This window comes from Petaurus breviceps, unplaced genomic scaffold (assembly GCF_028583685.1).
Source record: "Petaurus breviceps papuanus isolate PSGF00001 unplaced genomic scaffold, PetGlider_PUasm1.0 91133, whole genome shotgun sequence".
In the NCBI taxonomy this organism is placed as follows: domain Eukaryota; kingdom Metazoa; phylum Chordata; class Mammalia; order Diprotodontia; family Petauridae; genus Petaurus; species Petaurus breviceps.
Genome location: NW_027187419.1, coordinates 94284573 through 94302674, shown reverse-complemented (window position 1 = coordinate 94302674; position 18102 = coordinate 94284573). Strand labels below are relative to the sequence as shown.

The 18102-nt window shown below is 36.0% G+C and overlaps 1 protein-coding gene across 1 annotated transcript in view; it reads left to right on the top strand.

The window, feature by feature from the left end:
* LOC138154688 (sodium channel protein type 9 subunit alpha-like) overlaps positions 1 to 18102 on the top strand; it is a 146204-nt gene that overhangs the window by 65891 nt on the left and 62211 nt on the right. Inside the window, exons 10-13 of the mRNA XM_069079663.1 lie at positions 7962 to 8025; positions 10547 to 10688; positions 12933 to 13136; positions 14245 to 14532. Coding sequence (XP_068935764.1) covers positions 7962 to 8025; positions 10547 to 10688; positions 12933 to 13136; positions 14245 to 14532 — 698 coding nt within the window. The remainder of the gene's footprint in view (positions 1 to 7961; positions 8026 to 10546; positions 10689 to 12932; positions 13137 to 14244; positions 14533 to 18102) is intronic.

Sequence of the window (18102 nt, the reverse complement as noted above, 5' to 3'; positions counted from 1 at the left end):
AGAGAGAGAGAGAGAGAGAGAGAGAGAGAGAGAGAGAGAGAGAGAGAGAGAGAAGAGAATATGAATGTTTGAGAATGAGATAAAATGGAAAGTAGAAATGCTACAACTTGTTCCTATGGAATATAGAAAATAAAAAAGATAAAAAGAGTTTTGGAATTCATCAGTGTTCTATTTACCATCTCATCCTTCATCTCTTTTCCATCATTTCCTCTTCATTACTTTCTTCATCAGTATCCTTCAAACCTTCTTCCTTTTCATCATCATCATCATCATCATCTCTTCCTTCATATTTCATTGTTGTTCAGTCATTACAATCTTATCTTATTCAAGACCCCATTTGGGGATTTTCTTGGCAAAGATACTGGAGTGATTTGCATTTCCTTCTCCAGCTCATTTTACAAATGAGGAAGTGAGGCAAACGGTTAAATTACTTGCCCAGGGTCACACAGCTAGGGTCTGAGGCCAGATTGAACTAATGAAGATGAGTCTTCATGATTCCAAGCCCAATGCTGTATCTACTGGACTACCTAGTAGAAAACAAATAGAACTTTAAGTTAGATATCATACTTGATGATCTACCTCTTCTGCATAAATTAGAGTGGCCAAATAAATCATGCTTAAGAATAGTTTCTGGTTTTTTGGCTGTTTCTTCTGACTGCTGTTATTCAGGATCTCACAAATATTTTAGCTCCTTCCTAGATTTTAATTTGATTTCTCCTGAATTTGAAGATGGAACTCCATTTTCATTAAGAAGAAGCTCTTCAAAAGGTAATCTATTTTCAAAGTGAGAGTTTTCATCAAAAGAAAAATGCCATGTGAAAACTTATTTAATGTCAGCAAACTTTGTCACTTATACCCCATTCAAATATTCAAACCCCTCTATGATCAGCCCCAAGAAACACACATAGCTGAGGATCATTGACAGTGTTGTTACCAAGAAAGCAGGTATTTTGGTAGTGAATTCTGAACACTTCATGACAAATAATTGGTAGAGTTTTATGTTTCTGCTATAGTTTTAAAGTTTTCTTACTGACTTCCTCATTCAGTCTGTCTGTTTCATTACGTATTCCATTAATCCATTCAATTGCTTCCTCTTGCTCTTTTTTTTTGGGGGGGGGGAGAGTTCTTAGACTCTATCATGGTTTGAAGTTGAGTTCCTTTCTGAAAAATTGACTTTGGCCCCCAGTCCTGAAATGGTGGTTTTCTGAATTCTCCAAGTCAGGAGTGTTAGAAAATTGGGAGAAGTGTATAACTGCCTTTCACATCACATACCACAAGTCATGGGCAGTGGCTTCCTTAGTCTGGGGCTTCTGCTCCTGCCCTGGAAGATGCAGACTAGGTGACATCTGAATTGATGATGATCCTTCCTTCAAACTCCTGTTCTTTGTGCTCAGAGCTGTCTCCAACATCGCCACCACCATTAATCTTCACTCTCCTCCCCACTCTTGCTTTTTTCATTGACACTGATCAACTTGCCTTCTGGAACACTACCACCTTCTTTTTTCTTCAGTAGGTTAAATGTGACCAAAAATGGTCATACAAAAGCAACCCAAAGATCAGAAATTAAAAAAAAAACCTAAAAGAACCCATTGTTGTATATTATACCAAGTAACTTAAGAAATTGAATTCATGTAACAAGCATTTGTTTAACATTTACTATGTAGAAATAACTCTTGTATGTGAAGGAATGGTCATTCAAAGCTGAATGTGATAGGGTTACTGCTTGTAAGAAGCATACAATTTGTAGGGGAGATGAGGCCTAGACAAGAAACAATAAAAACTAGGATATAAAAATACAAAAAAAAAAAAAGAAAGACTAGGGAAGGATAATAGGAGGGAATGATCATTTCTGGTTGGGAGAGTTGGGGGAAAATGTATTGAGAAGGTGGCATTTCACCTGGGCTTCAAAAGAATTCAGACATGAAAGAAAAGAATTCTAGAGTAAAGAAATAGCCTGAGTCAAGTCAGAAAGGTTGGACACCTCAGGAAGCATTTAGGGCATCACAAGCATTCCAGCTGTCTGGAGCATAGAGTATATGAAACAAAGCAGGTTGAGAAATACAAGATTGGGACGATAGGTTGTATTATCACTGTGGAAAGCCATGAATACTACACTAAGGGCGTTGACTTTATTCTGTAGGTACATGGAGAGTTTGGGGGGTGTTGGCAATGAATTGATAAAACTATTGCAGCAGCAAGCACCCCAGCATCTCCAGGGTGGCTGCCAACACAGGTTCTTAGATCTCCTTTTCTAAAGGAAAGCAACTCAAAATAGGTTAACAAGTTTACTTTAATCAATCAAACAAATATCGTTTACCTATTCAGGGGAAAAGTCAGCACCCTGAACTTCAGAGTATACAGACAGAAGTTACGAGAAAACAGAAAAACATATCAAGCAAATAGGCTTCCAAACTGTCCAACAATTACATCCATACCAAATCACAGTTACCAGAGAGGGAAGCATCAACATCTGGGTTTTCAAAGCCGGGGGGCTCTCAATGGCTGCCCAGAGTCTCATCTGGTCAAATCACACAACATTTCTCAAAGTGAGCTCCAAAGCAAAGCCTCCCATCAGGGCTTATATAGCCTTCTCCTGGGTCAGAGAATGTAACCACCCTCTTGACCCACTGCCCAATCACACAGCATCAAGGTGTGGGCATTCCTGAAAACCAAGCCTCCTGCCACAGGCTCCATGTGACCACATTCAGCCTATTAGGGGGCAGAGTATATTTTCAAATCATGGAAGGTTCCCAGAGTCTCTTAAGCCTATCAAAGGGCCTAGGGGCAGGAAAGATCTTTAAATTTGCATTTGCATTACAGCTATGCATCAGAAGGATTAATCTTGGATATATTTGTAGGATATATCAAAAATATGTGACACTGAAATGAGGAAATAAGTTAGGCCTCTGAACTAATCTGCTATCATCAAGTTTTCAGTGAGACTGAGGTGACTGATTCCAGAAGGGGCTGCCTGAAGCAGGGATATATCCAGCATTTTTTTCTCTGATTGATGACTTTATATTTCCATAATATTTGCTGTAAGAAGTATTTTAAACCTACCACTACAGTTGTGAAGGCAGCTTAAATTACATGATTTGAACATCACTGTCAATGCCAACTACTTGTGAAAAAGAAACAATTGATAAAGGAGTTTAAAAAAACATAATTAGAATATATTTTACTTTTTTATTAGAGATACATGTAATTGTATCTTAAATATATGGCTTCCTGCTAAAAATTCATTCACGGTAATAAGTGCAGGGTAGTAAATTGGTCTCATATATAATTACAAAATCTGAAATTGAAGGGCACTTAGCAGAAAGCTTTTCTAATCCATACCTGAATAAGAATCCCTTTTACAACATATGAAAAATAATCATCTATAGACCTATGCTTCAAAACTACCATTGATGGGGTATTTCATTTAACTTACTGACTTAGAACTCACAGTCATTAGCTTCCCATATAGAAATGCAAACATTTTAACCTTATCAATTCCCTTTTTTATCTTTCATATTTATTATTTTATGCTTCTCTTGAGTCTTGTATTTAAAAGTAAAATTTCTATTTAGCTCTGGTCTTTTCATCCAGAATGCTTGAAATTCTTTTATTTAATTAAATATCCATTTTTCCCCTGAAGGATTATACTTTTGCTGGATACTTTATTCTTGGTTGTAATGCTAGTTCCTGCGCCCTCCTGAATATCATATTCCCAGTCTTCTACTCCTGTAATGTGGAATCTGTTAAATCATTCATGATCCTGACTGTAGCTCTATGGTATCTGAATGGTTTCTTTATGGCTACTTGCAATATTTTCTCCTTGACCAAAGAGCACTGAAATTTGATTACAATAATCCTTGGAGTTTTCATTTTGGAATCTCTCACAGGAAATGACTGGTAGATTCTTTTGATTTCTATTTTACCATCTTGTTCTATGATGTCAGGGTAGTTTTCCTTGATAATCTCTTGGGATATGATGTTTAAGATCTTTAAAAAAAAAGATCATGGCTTTCAAGTAGTCCAGTAATTCTTAAGTTATCTCTCCTTGACTTGTTTTCCAGGTCACTTGTTTTTTCAATAAGATATTTCACATTTTCTTCTTTTTTTCCCTTTTTTGATTTTATTTTATTCTTGGTTCTTGGTTCTTGGTATCTCATAGAGTCATTAGCTTCCAGTTGCCCAATTCTCATTTTTAAGGAATTATTTTCTTCTGTAAGATTTGTACTTTTTAAATCTGTTTTTAAGGAGCTCTTGTCAGTGGATTTTTATGCCTCTTTTACCAAGCTTTTGACTCTCTGTTTATAATTTTCTTGTGTAACTCTTATTTCTTTTCCTAATTTTTCTTCTACCTCTTTGATTTTGAAAATCTTTTTTTTTTGAGTACTGCTAGGACTTCTTTTTGGATGTGTATCCAATTCACATTTTTCGTTGAATCTTTGCTTGTAGTGTTTTGACATTGTTTTTTGTTTTTTAAGCAATTGGGATTAAGTAACTTGCCCAAGCTTACAGGGCCAGTTATTTTGTGTGGGTGTTAAGTATCTGAGGCCAGAACCAATCCCAGGTCCTCCTGACTCCGGGGCCGGCACTCTTACTTACTGGGCCACCTAGCCGCCCCTGTTTTGATGTTGTTGTCTTCTGGGTTCATGTCTTGATCTTCGCTGTCACCCTAGTAACTTCTTATGGTCAGGTTCTTATTTTGTTTTTTGCTAATTTTTCTAACCTATTGTTTAACTTTTATGTCAAAATTGATGTGGGGTCCTGAATGGGAAAAGCCATACAATATAGTAATAAGTGAAAAGTCATGAAAACTTAAATTCTGTGAAAGGTGGAATGGTGACCTCTTAATAATCAGAACTTAGATACTGAATTATACATTAGAATTTTAGATACTGAGTCATAACAAAAACTAATGTGACCTATGAAAGCCATAACAAGAATATAGTGACCTATATTACTAGGACATGATTAGTACACAAACTTTTTTTTGGCTTTTTGGAGGGAAGGCAGGGCAGTTGGGGTTAAGGGACTTGCCCAAGGTCACACAGCTAGTTTTTGTGTTAAGTGTATGAGGCCGGATTTGAACTCAGGTTCTCCTGACTCCAGGGCTGGTGCTCTATTCACTTTGTCAACTAGCCTCCCCCACAAACTTTTTTGAGCATAACATGGGCTTAAAACTCATAAGCTCATTACTAAGCAGAAAATCAAAATATCACCAATCAGTAGTGATGCATTCTCTAACTCTTTGTCTGTTTTCTATAATTACCATGGGGATATTTAGGGTTCTTTGGCAGGGATCCACTGAACTATCTCGTTGCCACCCCAGGCAAAAGATTGTACCTGTTTTGTAAGTATGCATAATGATTGATTAACTACGACCTGTAATCAATTTGGAGATACTTGTTTTCTTCCTTTGTTATCAAAAGAACAACACCACACTGTTATAGGGAAGGTATAGTGTTCCCTGGCCAGAGGAATTCCAGACCTTACAGTTGGTCTCTGCTCCTAGGTTAGAGGTAGCACTGTGCCAAACTTCAGGCCTTTCTGGCTGCTCTTTTCAGAGCTATTTCTGGGAGTTTGTAGGTTTTTTGTGCTTCCAAGGTGATAAGCTCTAAGGAGAGGTGTGGTTACTGCTTTTCTGGTCTGTGCTCTGATATTTATCCAAGAAGGGATCTTGTTCACCTGTATCCACCAATGTTAGCACTCCCTTGATCCTGGAACTGTGACCAGATCCTCCATTCTCCTGTAGCTTTACTTACTAGTGTTTGCCTCTGACTTGTAATTGAGCCCAGAGTCTCTACTCCCTTAGCATCAGTGAATACAAGCTTTCTCCACCCTGGAACCTCAGCTTGAGCCTCTGTTTCCCAGCATAGTTGTCCAACCCCCTTTATGGTCTGTGGGATAAGAGCCTCCAAAACATCTGCTGTCTCATGCAGCTACCATCAAGATAGAGCCTGTGCCATCTGTGCTATGCTCCAGGTGCCCACCACCACCCTAGTGAGCCTGCCGACCTCCTAATTTGCTTTGGGCTGGGAACTTGTTTCACCTGACTTTTGTTGGTTTGTGGCTCCATAATTTGATTATTATTTTAGAGTTGTTTGGAAGGGAATTTGGGAGAGCTCAGTTGAGTGCTTCTCTATTATCTTAGTGGCTCCTCTCCATCCCCTAATAGTCATTTGTTAAGCATATGCAATGTGCCCTTTGCTAGAGGAGTTTATATTCTATTGGGGAGTTAAAATTTCATAAATACAGATATAATGATTTGAGGAAAGAACGTTATTTTTGGGGATCAGAAAAGTCTTTCTGTAGGCGGCATTATGTAAGCTGGACTTTGAAATAATCTAAAGATGATTAGAAATGTAGGTAAAGAGAGGAATATATTCTAGCAATGGAGAGGGCCCATATGAAGCATTGGCAGGAGATGGAATTTTGAGTTCAGGAAATGGCAGAAAGGTAAGAATATAAAATCTCTCTAGCTATATCTCCCAGCTTTTATTATTTCATCCACAAATTTAATATTTGAAAGACTCATCGATAGAAGGAGTCATCTTCTTAATCACAGAATTTTTCTTTGGAAATCTATATAAGTACTAGTAAAGGTTCTTTCTGCTTTTCCCTGTCTTTCTCCTTCCTTTTCCTCTCTTACTCTCCTCTTCCCCTCTCTTCTCTATCTTCCTCTCTTTATTTCTCTTCTCTCCTTTCTCCCCTTGCTTCCTTTCCTTTTCTCCTCTCTTCCACTCCCTGCTCCTCTTTTTTCCTCTTCCTTTCTCTCTTCTGCCTTCTTTCTCCTCTCTTCTCTCCTTCCCTCTCCCCTCTTCTCTTTTCCAAACCTTCCCTCCCCCCTCACACACACATACACACACATTATATATAATGTTTTATATAAAAACTAGTTATTATGTAGCAATATCAGAATTTGAATCTAGGGACACAATTCCCAAGCTAATGCCCTTTCTACTACATCAGACCTAGGACACAGGATATAAATTAAACCAGCAAATAAGGATTGAAGTCAATGTAAAGGGACAGAAAGATAAAAGTCAGGGCTTTCAGGTTAAATTTGAAAACAACAAACTAGAATGAGAGATTCAATATACCCGATAGTTTTTTATTCAATATTTATTTATTCAACCGTTTGCTGTATGCAGTTTGATGCCAAAGATACAAAGACAAAGACAAAAACCTAGGCAATTTGCAGTTGGCATTCTACCTGTGGGTGTGCATTTCTTTGTGGGCCCAGAGTTGTATTTGATCCCTGTACACCATATCCTTTTTCAGGGTGCAGAGTTGAGAACCAAGAATTTCTTTGGTTTAAATGAAAGAAGTTTTTTCATGGGATTATGATTCAATTTGAAAAATCTTTATTGAATTAGTATTGTGTGCAAACATAATATTAGAAGTAAAGGGTACGTGGATCTTTCAGTTTAGAAGGAGCATATGACTCATACTCAAATGAAATCTATTTTATAAAATACAGTTAAATGCAACAGAGAGGTATGTGAGTTCCAAGGGAAAGTAACTCATTACAGTTCCAGACATTTCTGTTTCATTGTGAAATATGTCTAAAATTTGAAGACAAGACTGGTCACATAGTGGGGTAAGAAGGAGAGAGTGTTGCAGAATAGGGACAGTAATTATTTTGGAACTGGAGGCCCATGATTCAGTTCCCAACCTTGAAATTTATTATATATGTGATCTTGGGCAAATCTTATACTCTTTCTAGGCCTCGGTTTTCCCATCTGTAAAAAGCAAAGCTTGGAGTTTATGATTTCTTGCATTTATTCCCTCTCTAAATTCTTCAGTACTAAGAAATATATAAAGAGGAGGACAGGAAAAATATCACCTGCTGTACTATTCTGCCTCTAATGTTTAGCCTTTATAGATGGTATAGATATAAATGAGCTAATAATATCCTAGGTAATTCAGAAGGAATAAATTATCTTATTCACATTCTTTCCAAATAGACTATTTTTATTATTTGGAAGGACAAAAGGATGCTCTCCTTTGTGGGAACAGCACATATACAGGGTAAGTAGCACTGAATTATGTTGTTTTGCTCTATAGATCATATTGGATTGTGATGTAACATGAGTCAGATATTCTTTCTTTGAGTGTCTGAAATGTACCAAACATTGTGTTGGGATGCGATGTGATGTAAAGGATACAAAAATATCACAAAGTACAAACGATACAAAAAATACAACAATACCCTCAGTTTATACAGCACTCACAGTTTAAGTGTTTTTCTAACAGTTAATTCCTTGAGGTAAAGAGTACAAGTATTCTTAACACTTCTTTATAGATAACCTAAGGTTATGATGATAACTATATTCATAGGGAATCATAAAATTTTACAGTCAGAAGCGGTCCTAAGAAGCCAACTACTTCTGTGTGTATATGAAAAAAGAATCTCCATTACAACATACCCAATAGTTACCTTTAAGCCTTTGCTTGAAGATTTTCTAGTGAGTGAGGAATTCCCTGTTTTCTAAAGAAAACCATTCCACTTTGGGGTAGCTCTGTTAGTGCCCTTGTAACCTTGGTTGAAGGCTTTACTTGAAAGCATTACTGTATGGAATGTTAACATTATGATATAAGCCATACTACTTCCTTTACACACACACACACACACACACACACACACACACACACACTTCCCCACCATTATTTTAGTATTAAAAAAATCCTGCTACAGATTCTCAAGTGCCTATCATGTCATGAACTATATGGGGCTTTTGTAGGGATGCAAAGATAATTAAACATTGCTGTTGCCATCAAGGTGCTTATGTAATAATAAAAACAATGGGGCAGAGTGTGTGTGTGTGTGTGTGTGTGTGGTGTGTGTGTGTGTTTAAACGAACTTGCTAAAAGGTGATCTAATGTCTTCAGGTCATTGAATAAAAATAGCTTCTAATCTTACAATTTCCTGTCCAAGTACTGTTTGTAGATGGCTTAGGTACCAAGAAGCTTTGCTCAGACTCAACAAATAGGTATTATGGATTGGCTTAAAGATATATCTAAACATAAAACCCACCCACAATAGTAGAGCTCTGTTTTCAGACTTACATATTGCATTCTGTTGGATGCAATTTTATCCTAACACGCAATGAAAAACTTTTGTTGGGTTTTCTTTGCCTCCCCAACAAAATACCATCTTCTACCACAGGAGGGCTAAATCCTTCCGTTTGGTTTGAATTTAATTTTGCATGTTACTCCCCTTCATGCACTCTATATTCCAGTCAAAATGGATTATTTGGTAATTAACCAATCTTATCCAGTCTTCAGCTAAACAGTTCTTTGAGCAAAAAGTCCTCAATAGAATTTCTTCAACCTCTGTACCATCTCTTCTTATTGAAGTTGTTTTCTTCCTTCAAGGATTAACTCAGAAAACATCTAACCATTACAACTTCCTTGTTATCTTCAAGAAGAAGTAATCACTCTTTTCTTTCCCTTTTCATTTTTACCCCATTCATTATATATCTTGCAGCATTGTATAACTTGCATTATCATTTGATGTATGTCTCATCTCCCACTCCCTCCACCAACATTGGGATGATAAATTTTTCAAGGGCAAGAGCTATGCCTTTTGTCTCTTCATATAAGCAAAGCGTAGCACATGTCTTGTTTATGATTCTTAAAAGATATTTACAGAATGAAATGATATTTAACTGAAGGAAGAATTAGTGTACAATTAAAAGTTTGGTAAGAGGGGCGGCTAGGTGGCGCAATGAATAGAGCACCGGTCTGGGGTCAGGAGGACCAGAGTTCAAATCCAACCTCAGACACTTAACACAAAAACTAGGCATGTGACCTTGGGCAAGTCACTTAACCCCAATTGCCCTCCCTTCTCCCTGCTAAAAAGCAAAAAAAAAAGTTTGGCAAAAACCTTTGGATCACTAAGTCATAGACTAGACATTTAGAGCTGGAAGGGAAACTCCAGATCATCTAGTCTAACCCCATGTTTCACAAAGGGAAGTAAAGAGAAGTAAGGGATTTTCCTGAAGTCATATGGATAAAAAGTAGCCTTTGGGATTTGAGCTTCAGATTTAGTGTGGAAAAACTGGGTCTGTGATTTCTTTGGTAGAGTAGAACGCCAAGGTAAAGAAATTTCCTCTATTAATGCAAACAGTTACCTTCCTTATAACTTATAGAACTATAGGGATTCTCTATAGTATTGAGGTTAAATGACTTACCATGGTCCCATAGCCAGTCAAGTACTAAAGGTAGGACTTGAACCAATCCTTCCTAGCTTTGAGACCATCTTTCTTTATACTATACCATAATACTTACTAACCTAAAAGATTGTTGGAACTTACTTGTAAGATACATAGACATTAAAAATTCATCTCACTCTGCATGCTTTATTGATTGGGGATTGAATTTGTTTTTTGTAATTGAAAACAGTTGTATATAGAACATTTGGTGTGAGTTCTATATTTGGATTTGGTACTTTGTCTTGAAATTTATTTTTGTGTTATTTATTACCTGTGTTGTGGCATAATCAGAAACCAACCTAAAGTGAATCATTTCTGTCTTTTTATGTGTGTAGTGAGTGTCCAGAGGGATATATGTGTATGAAAGCTGGCATGAATCCTGATCACAACTACACAAGTTTTGATAATTTTAGTTGGGCTATGTTGACCCTATTTAGATTAATGACCTTGGACTATTGGGAAAAAGTTTACCAACAGGTGAGAGCCTAGCAAAAGATTATATTTTACGTATAAAATATAACTTTATCTTTAATTAGCATCCTAATGTGGAGCACTTTTACAAGTCCCCCTCCCTCCATGGTTGATTTTTAAAAGTTATTCTACTTGTTACAGTATTAAAGCTATATTTGTGTCATACAATGATCACCATATTTTTTTCTGAGGCATATTTTATCACATCTTTTTACTCTTATTTAGAATTATGTGGGGTTTTTATCAATCAATCAAATGTTAAGAATTTACTATATTAGAGGCATAATGCCAGAGGTTATAGATAAAAGAATACATAATGACACTATACCCGTTCACAAGGACCTTACAATCTAAGCAGAGATTGAACAGCTACATGTAAACATAAAAATGTGTACATCATAAGTATAAAGTGAATATAGGTAATATTGTTAAATGGAGGGTAGTTTTAGAAAGTGAACTTCATGTAGAAGATAGTCTTTAAGCTATGCCCTAAAGATAGAGAGGGCTTTAATGAGGCTAAAGTAAGAAGAGAATGTATTCTAGCTGTGTGGAAAAGCTAGTATAAAGGCATGGAAATATGAGATGACAGGATTGACTGACACCAAGAGTGAGAGAAGTAGGAATGACCAATAAGGAGGAAACCTAGGTTAGAACAATGTTATGTAGGCCTTTAAAAATAAACAGAAGAGGTTATATTTTTTCCCTAGGGTCAATATGAAGGAACCAGACTTTAATGAGTAATGCAATCATATGGTCATATCTGTGTTCAAGATGAATTACTTTGCCAATTGTGTGTAGCATGAGTTAAAGTAGAGAGAGAGATTTAAGGCAAGGAGCCCAATTAGAAGGCTTTTGAAATAATCCCCATAAGAAGTGATGAAGGGACTTTCTTCTTTTCTGAAAATTTAACAAGAAGCAATTCTAAATTCACAGAACTGTGTGTATGCATGCACATGTGCACATACATGTAGAACTATAATCAAAGAATCTTATCTGATACCTAGTTTGGAAAACACAGAGAAACCTAGTGAAACCATATTTGCTTAAACTTTGGAATGTTATAGTGATGGTGTGTAGTGGTGATGTACAAATAAAAGGTTGAAAGAACAACAATTCAGACTAAAAGAAGAGGCTACAAGTGGTCACATATGAGTTAGAACAGTAAATATAAAACAGTAAATTATGGGGTGTTCAGTTTGGGGGTGAAGGACTTGTGTTAGTCCAGGAGACATGCATTTGCTTAACAGGACCCCTCCATGGTCAGAGGTCTGTTTAGGACATCAGCTTGTTCTAGGGCTCCTGTAGTTCTTTCTGACTACATACTGATAAGATAGTGAGTAGAGACACTTTCCCCAGAGCTTGTTCTGGATGGGGAGTGTGTGTATTATTGGTAGAGTGAGATAATACTAATTGCTGCCATGTATCCCATTCCCTGAATAGAGTATTTAAGGGCTTCAGTCACTTTTCCAGTTTGAACCACTTGAAACAGGCCTCCACAGTTTGCCATCTTTGGCTAAGTTGGGTTCTTACGGTCCAGAGAAAGGTGCATATAACCACAACTTAAACTGTGGCTGTCTCCTACCACAACTAATGTAGGACCCCTCAGTGTCTTTGCTTTTTTTGTCATTATTATCCACAAAGGGCATCAAAATCTTTAGTTCTCTGTAACCCATTAGGGACCCACCATATCCCTTCAGTACAGCTGAAGGTATGCTTCATTTTGCTCCCTGGCTGCCTTCTCATTCTCTCCTTCCAGTTCTGGAACCACAATCCCTAACTTTCCATTTAAATAGTATTTCATCCACATACATTTTGTTTCAATGCTAATAACTTTTAGTTGAGATCATAGAATCATAGATATAGAAAATAGGAAAAGAATTTAAAAGTTTTTGAGGCCAGTCCTTTAATTTAACAAATAGAGAAACTGAGGCCCAGAGAGGTGACATGAATTACCCAAGATGACACAAATGATAAATAAGTGGCAGATACAGGATTTGGACAAGTACTATAACTCCAGATCCAATGATCTGTCCATGTTTTCATTTTTTAAAAAATATATGACCTTATTCTTCCATGTGTACATAGTGTAAGGTAATATTAAAGTACCTGGTCTTTCCATTGATTGCCTATCCAGGAAAGTAAAACTTTAAAATAATGATTAATAACTTTAAAATTTCTTTGTATTGTTGAAAAAATAAAATACAAATGAGGATATAGAAAAACAAACCATTTTCCTTTCTCCTTTTTCAGGTCCTACGTGCTGCTGGGAAGATTTATGTAATATTTTTTATTGCCATAATTTTGTTCTGCTCCTTTTATCTGATGACTTTGATACTAGCTGTGGTCATCATGGCTTATGAAAAACAGAACCGAATAACTATTAAAGAAGTTAAGAAAAGAGAGATAAAATGCCAGGCACTGTTATATCGACAGAAAAGACAAGAAAAAGCTCAGGTATTATCATTATGACCTTAAAGTCTTACATAAACTTAGGGATAAAACTAACCACCAGACACTCTGTCATCTATCACTCAAGCCTCCACATAGATGTTAACTTATTATTTTATTCTTCTAAATTAATTATATCTATCATTCACCCTGAAGCATAGTTGAAAGAATCATAGTAACTAGGCAAAAATGACCCACCATAACCTTTCCTGACCCTGAATCTTTGTCCAGGGTTTTAGTTAGAATGTGGAGTTCTGTGTCAGTTTCACAACACAGGTATTGCTGTAAACTAGGAGTTTTTCAAACCCCTTCCCCCATGCACTTGGCTTCTAGTTGCTGACATCTATTTTTGCCATTCATAGATAAGCAGGTTGGGAGGAAGGGATGTAGAGAGAGAGGTAGATAGAGAGATAGATCAAAAGATAAAGATAGATATGCATATATAAATATATATTTATATATACACATGAATAAAGCAATCAAACATTTATTAAGGCACCTATATGCCATGTATATATGTGTGTATATCCATATACACATATGTATATACATACATATGCATCTACACATATAGTCATACACATGTATGTTTGTAATAGACACAGATACCTGGGTTGTGAGACTGATACAGAACTTCACATTCTAATAGAACGTTTTAGTTGTCAGACAGTTACAGTCTAGGATATAGTACAAAACTTGCTAATCAGCAAATAATGATAATAGAATCAATTGTCAGTCTCATTACACATGGATATTGACTTCAACTTCATTTATTTCTAGTGTTTCTATTAGCAACAGAATTAAAAACTGAAAGAAAATATTTCATTCAATAAATGTGACTTAAGAGAGTCTTACTGATTCAGTAATGAGGAATAGCTATGTGTGCTGTTATCCTGGGGTACTCCAGAACAATATCGGAATGGGAAGTAACGGAAATGCTAACATGATTGGATTTGAGAAAAAATAAGATGCCTTACTATGCCAATAAGGCTAGGATTCCTACTACCAATCAAAACATGGTGCTGAATTTACTTATAATAGTGTTTTACTGGATTTTTAAAAGGAAATTTCTTGGTTTTCTTCCTGAACATGTATTTAACTTTTGGTCTGACAGGCAATGGTAGCAGAAGGAATAGCTGAAGATGAAAGAGTTGTTGATCAAAATATAGAATTTTCAGAAATTTCTTCTGAACCATCCCAGTGTAGCTCAAAGAATGATAGTGGGAGTATGGACCAAAGGAAGAAAAAGAATCAGGAAGACCAAACTGATAAAGAGGAAAAAGAAATTGATCTAAAATTGCATCAATTTGAAACGGAAGAGTACATCAGAAGAAAATTTTGCCATCATGGAATCAAAAAGCAGACACTAACAAATAAGGGCAAATTACCTTCTCCTCAGCAGGTACTGGCTCTTACATAAACATTAACCAGACAAGCTGCTCTCTGAAAACTACTATTCCCATTTTTTCCCTTGGAGGGGAAAAATATGTTTGTGGGTGTGTATGTATTTGTATGCATATGCTTATCAAACTCTTCTACTGCTATTACTCAATGGGGAAAATATAAGTATTTTTCCTTACGAGCCTACTGATTGCAGTGAAGTTGAGGTTTTAAGAAACACATAATTTCACTGTTGGGCACATTCAAAATGGGAAAGCTTCCAAAGAGAAGTTTATTTTGACTATCTATGTGGAAATGAAATTATGAATATTGGAATTATTTAAGGAAGTGTTTTTAAGAACACAAAAGTAACTAGGAAATATGAGAAAGTAACAAGATACAATAATGTATATGCTAATTATATCATTGGTAATTAAGGCAATATTTCAGAATTGTATTAACTTGATAATATGAAGAGATGGATATATACATTTGGTAAGGCAAAAAAAGCATTTATTACATGCTTACAATATGTCATTCTCTGTACTTTGTGTTGGGGACCCAAGTATAGGCAAAAAAAGAAAGACAGTCCATACCCTCAAGAAGCTTACGATCTAATGGGGAAAACAACACATAAAAGGGAGCTGGAAGTAGGGGAAGGCTGTGAATGTATTCACATGGGGGCATGATAATGAAGGCTGGAAAATCAAAAGCAGGGAGGGGAATGATGTCGGCTCCTCCTCAAAATGAAGACTCAGCAGGAACTTTCCAAAAGGAGAAGGGGTAAAAGAAAACAGAGTGGTGTTCCAGGGTTTAGAGGGCTACATGAACTGATGAATGTTGCAAGGAGACATTGCAGATAAGGCATGATTTTGGAGTCCAAGGCCAGGGGAAGATGTAGAGAGTGCAAATAATTTTGATGTCAGAATTAGTCTCCTAGGTTCTACCATCTTCAACTCTAATCAAGCTTTCATATAATTTTCAAAATAATCATCAGCCTGATTTAGCAGAAAAAAAAACACCGGGTTTTGGAGTATGGGAAGTCTTGACTCAAAAAATTAGTAGTCAGTATGACCTTAAGCAAGTCACTTCATTTTTATTTGTTTCCTCAAATTTAAAATGGAGGGGGTTTACATTAGATGACCTCAAAGATCAATTTTAACTCCAAATATAATATAATATTCTGTTATCTTAGGTTAAAGATCACTCTATTGTCTTTCATCTGGTAAAGCATGAAAGTTATTTTCCAACCTCCCAGTATGAATATCTTTACTTAGTGATTTTATTACAATTTACTACAATTGCTTTATAAAGATCTAATTTCAATAGAATGAAGTGTCCTACCCAGAATCATTACAAGGTGTGTTAGGCTAGAGGAGTTTCCCTAAAGAAGAAATTTTTAGCTATTTCATAAGGAAAGATCTCTTTCATTTCAAGTCTTTAAACGAGAAAACTATAGGCTTTAAAAAATACTTCAATTCATTGGTCAGGTTACTATTGGAAGTTAAGATGCTTAGAATAAGAGACCAACTGATTGTAAATGAAAAATAGAGCTAAGGATACTTTCTGAAGTGTACTCAGTGGCTATCAACAGTCACTTTTATATCAGTAAGAATAATCTGGCTTATCCCTACTCTTCTACTCTATACTCATACTTCATGCCCCAACTTTCGTTTTATTTTAATCTCGTCCTGTGATTTCATCAGCATAGGGACTATGTGTATACTTTACCAAAGCAGATGTGCAGTTCTTTTGTAGTTTATAATTTTACAGGATTGTCTGAGAAGGGGAGGCATGTCAAAAAGAGTAATGGTTTATTAAAAAAAAAAAACGATGGTTTGTTCACAATTAAGCAGCTAGTATATGTTAGAACTTGGACCCAGATCTTTCTGACTCTAGGACTGGCCATCTGTTAAGGACAAACCTACATATATTCATGCTTTAGTTTAGCAAATAGTACTCTATTCCCAGGGAGTGCAACCCTCCAAAAGCTGACAGATTGTGAAATGAAAATGTATTCATGGTAACCCTTCATTTTATGTATCTGTGTTTCCACATGGAATATATTATGTCTTTATTTAAAAGACAAGCAGCATGAAAAATCTGTTCATAATCATACATTTAAAGTGATAGCACATATTTCTTGTGGGCATTTTTGTGCCCAGGTAGTAGATCTAAGTAAAACTAAGATCTAAGAAATAATTGAACATCCATGTATGTATATTTTCACAGTATCGATTCAGGCACTTCTATATATTAAATGCATATATTAAGACAAATAATTTAATTTATTTTGTATTTTTTAATTCATAACTCTCTCAATATGCCAGGCAACTTCCTTAGACAATAATTTGCACAATAGTTGCATTGTTGGGAGAGAATTTCATCCTCAGAGATTCCCTATACCAATAAAATCATAGGATAAGTGACCCTCCCCCACCAAAATAAAGACAAAAAGATTGGAGTGTGGGGCAGCTAGGTGGTGCAGTGAATAGAGCACCGCTCCTGGAGTCAGAAGGACCTGAGTTCAAATCTGACATCAGCTACTTCACACACTTACTAACTGCATGACCGTAAGGAAGTTGCTTAACCCCAATTGCCTTGTCTTCCCCCCTCCAAAAATAAAAGATCAAAGTAATTTGTAAAGATATAATTATTTATTTTTGAGTAGTTCAGTTGGCAGCTCATAGTATAGTAAATAGTTAGGCTTAGAGTCAGGAGGACTCAAGTTCAAATCCAGCATCACATGCTCACTATGTCAAGTCACTCCACCTTTGTTATGTCAGTGTCCTCAACTATAAGATGGGGAAAATAATAATACCTACCTTCCAGGATTGTTGTTATCACAAATGAGATATTTGTAAAAAGTTCTTAGCAGAGTGCCTGACATGTAGTAGGTATTATAAAGCACTATAAAGTACTATAATGCTTATTTCCTTCCCTTTTCCTTCCCCTGGTGTGCCATTTACTGGTAGCATTAGGAGCAAGTCACGTGGATATAACAATTTATAACTTACAAAGCACTTTGCTCATAATACTATAATGTAGGTACTTTATTAATTTATTATTGCCCTGATATTCCCATGATTACTCAGATACTAATTTGTAGGAGCTAGGATTTGAATCATTACTCTCTGAATAAATCTGAGCTCTGCCTACTATATCATGCTGCCTCTCATTGCCTCTCAGAGAGTAGGATGAGATGATTTTTTTGGATGATTCATGAGACTGCAAATTATTTTCTTTTTAAATGGTATTTTACTTTTTCAAAATTACATATCAAGACAATTTTTACATTCATTTTTACAAGATTTTGAGTTCCAAATTTTTCTCCCTCTCCTCCCCTCTCTCTAAAATGGTAGCCAATTTGATTTAGTTATACACATATTGTCATATAAAACATATTTCCATATTAGCCACAGCTGTGAAAGACAAAAATATAAAAAACATGAAAAAGAATAAAGTTAGTGAAATGCTTCAATCTGCATTTAGAGTCCATCAGTTCTTTATCTGGATGTGGATAGCATTTTCCTTCGTGAGTCCTTTGTACTTGTCTTGCTGAGAAGAGATGAATCTTTCATAGTTGATCATC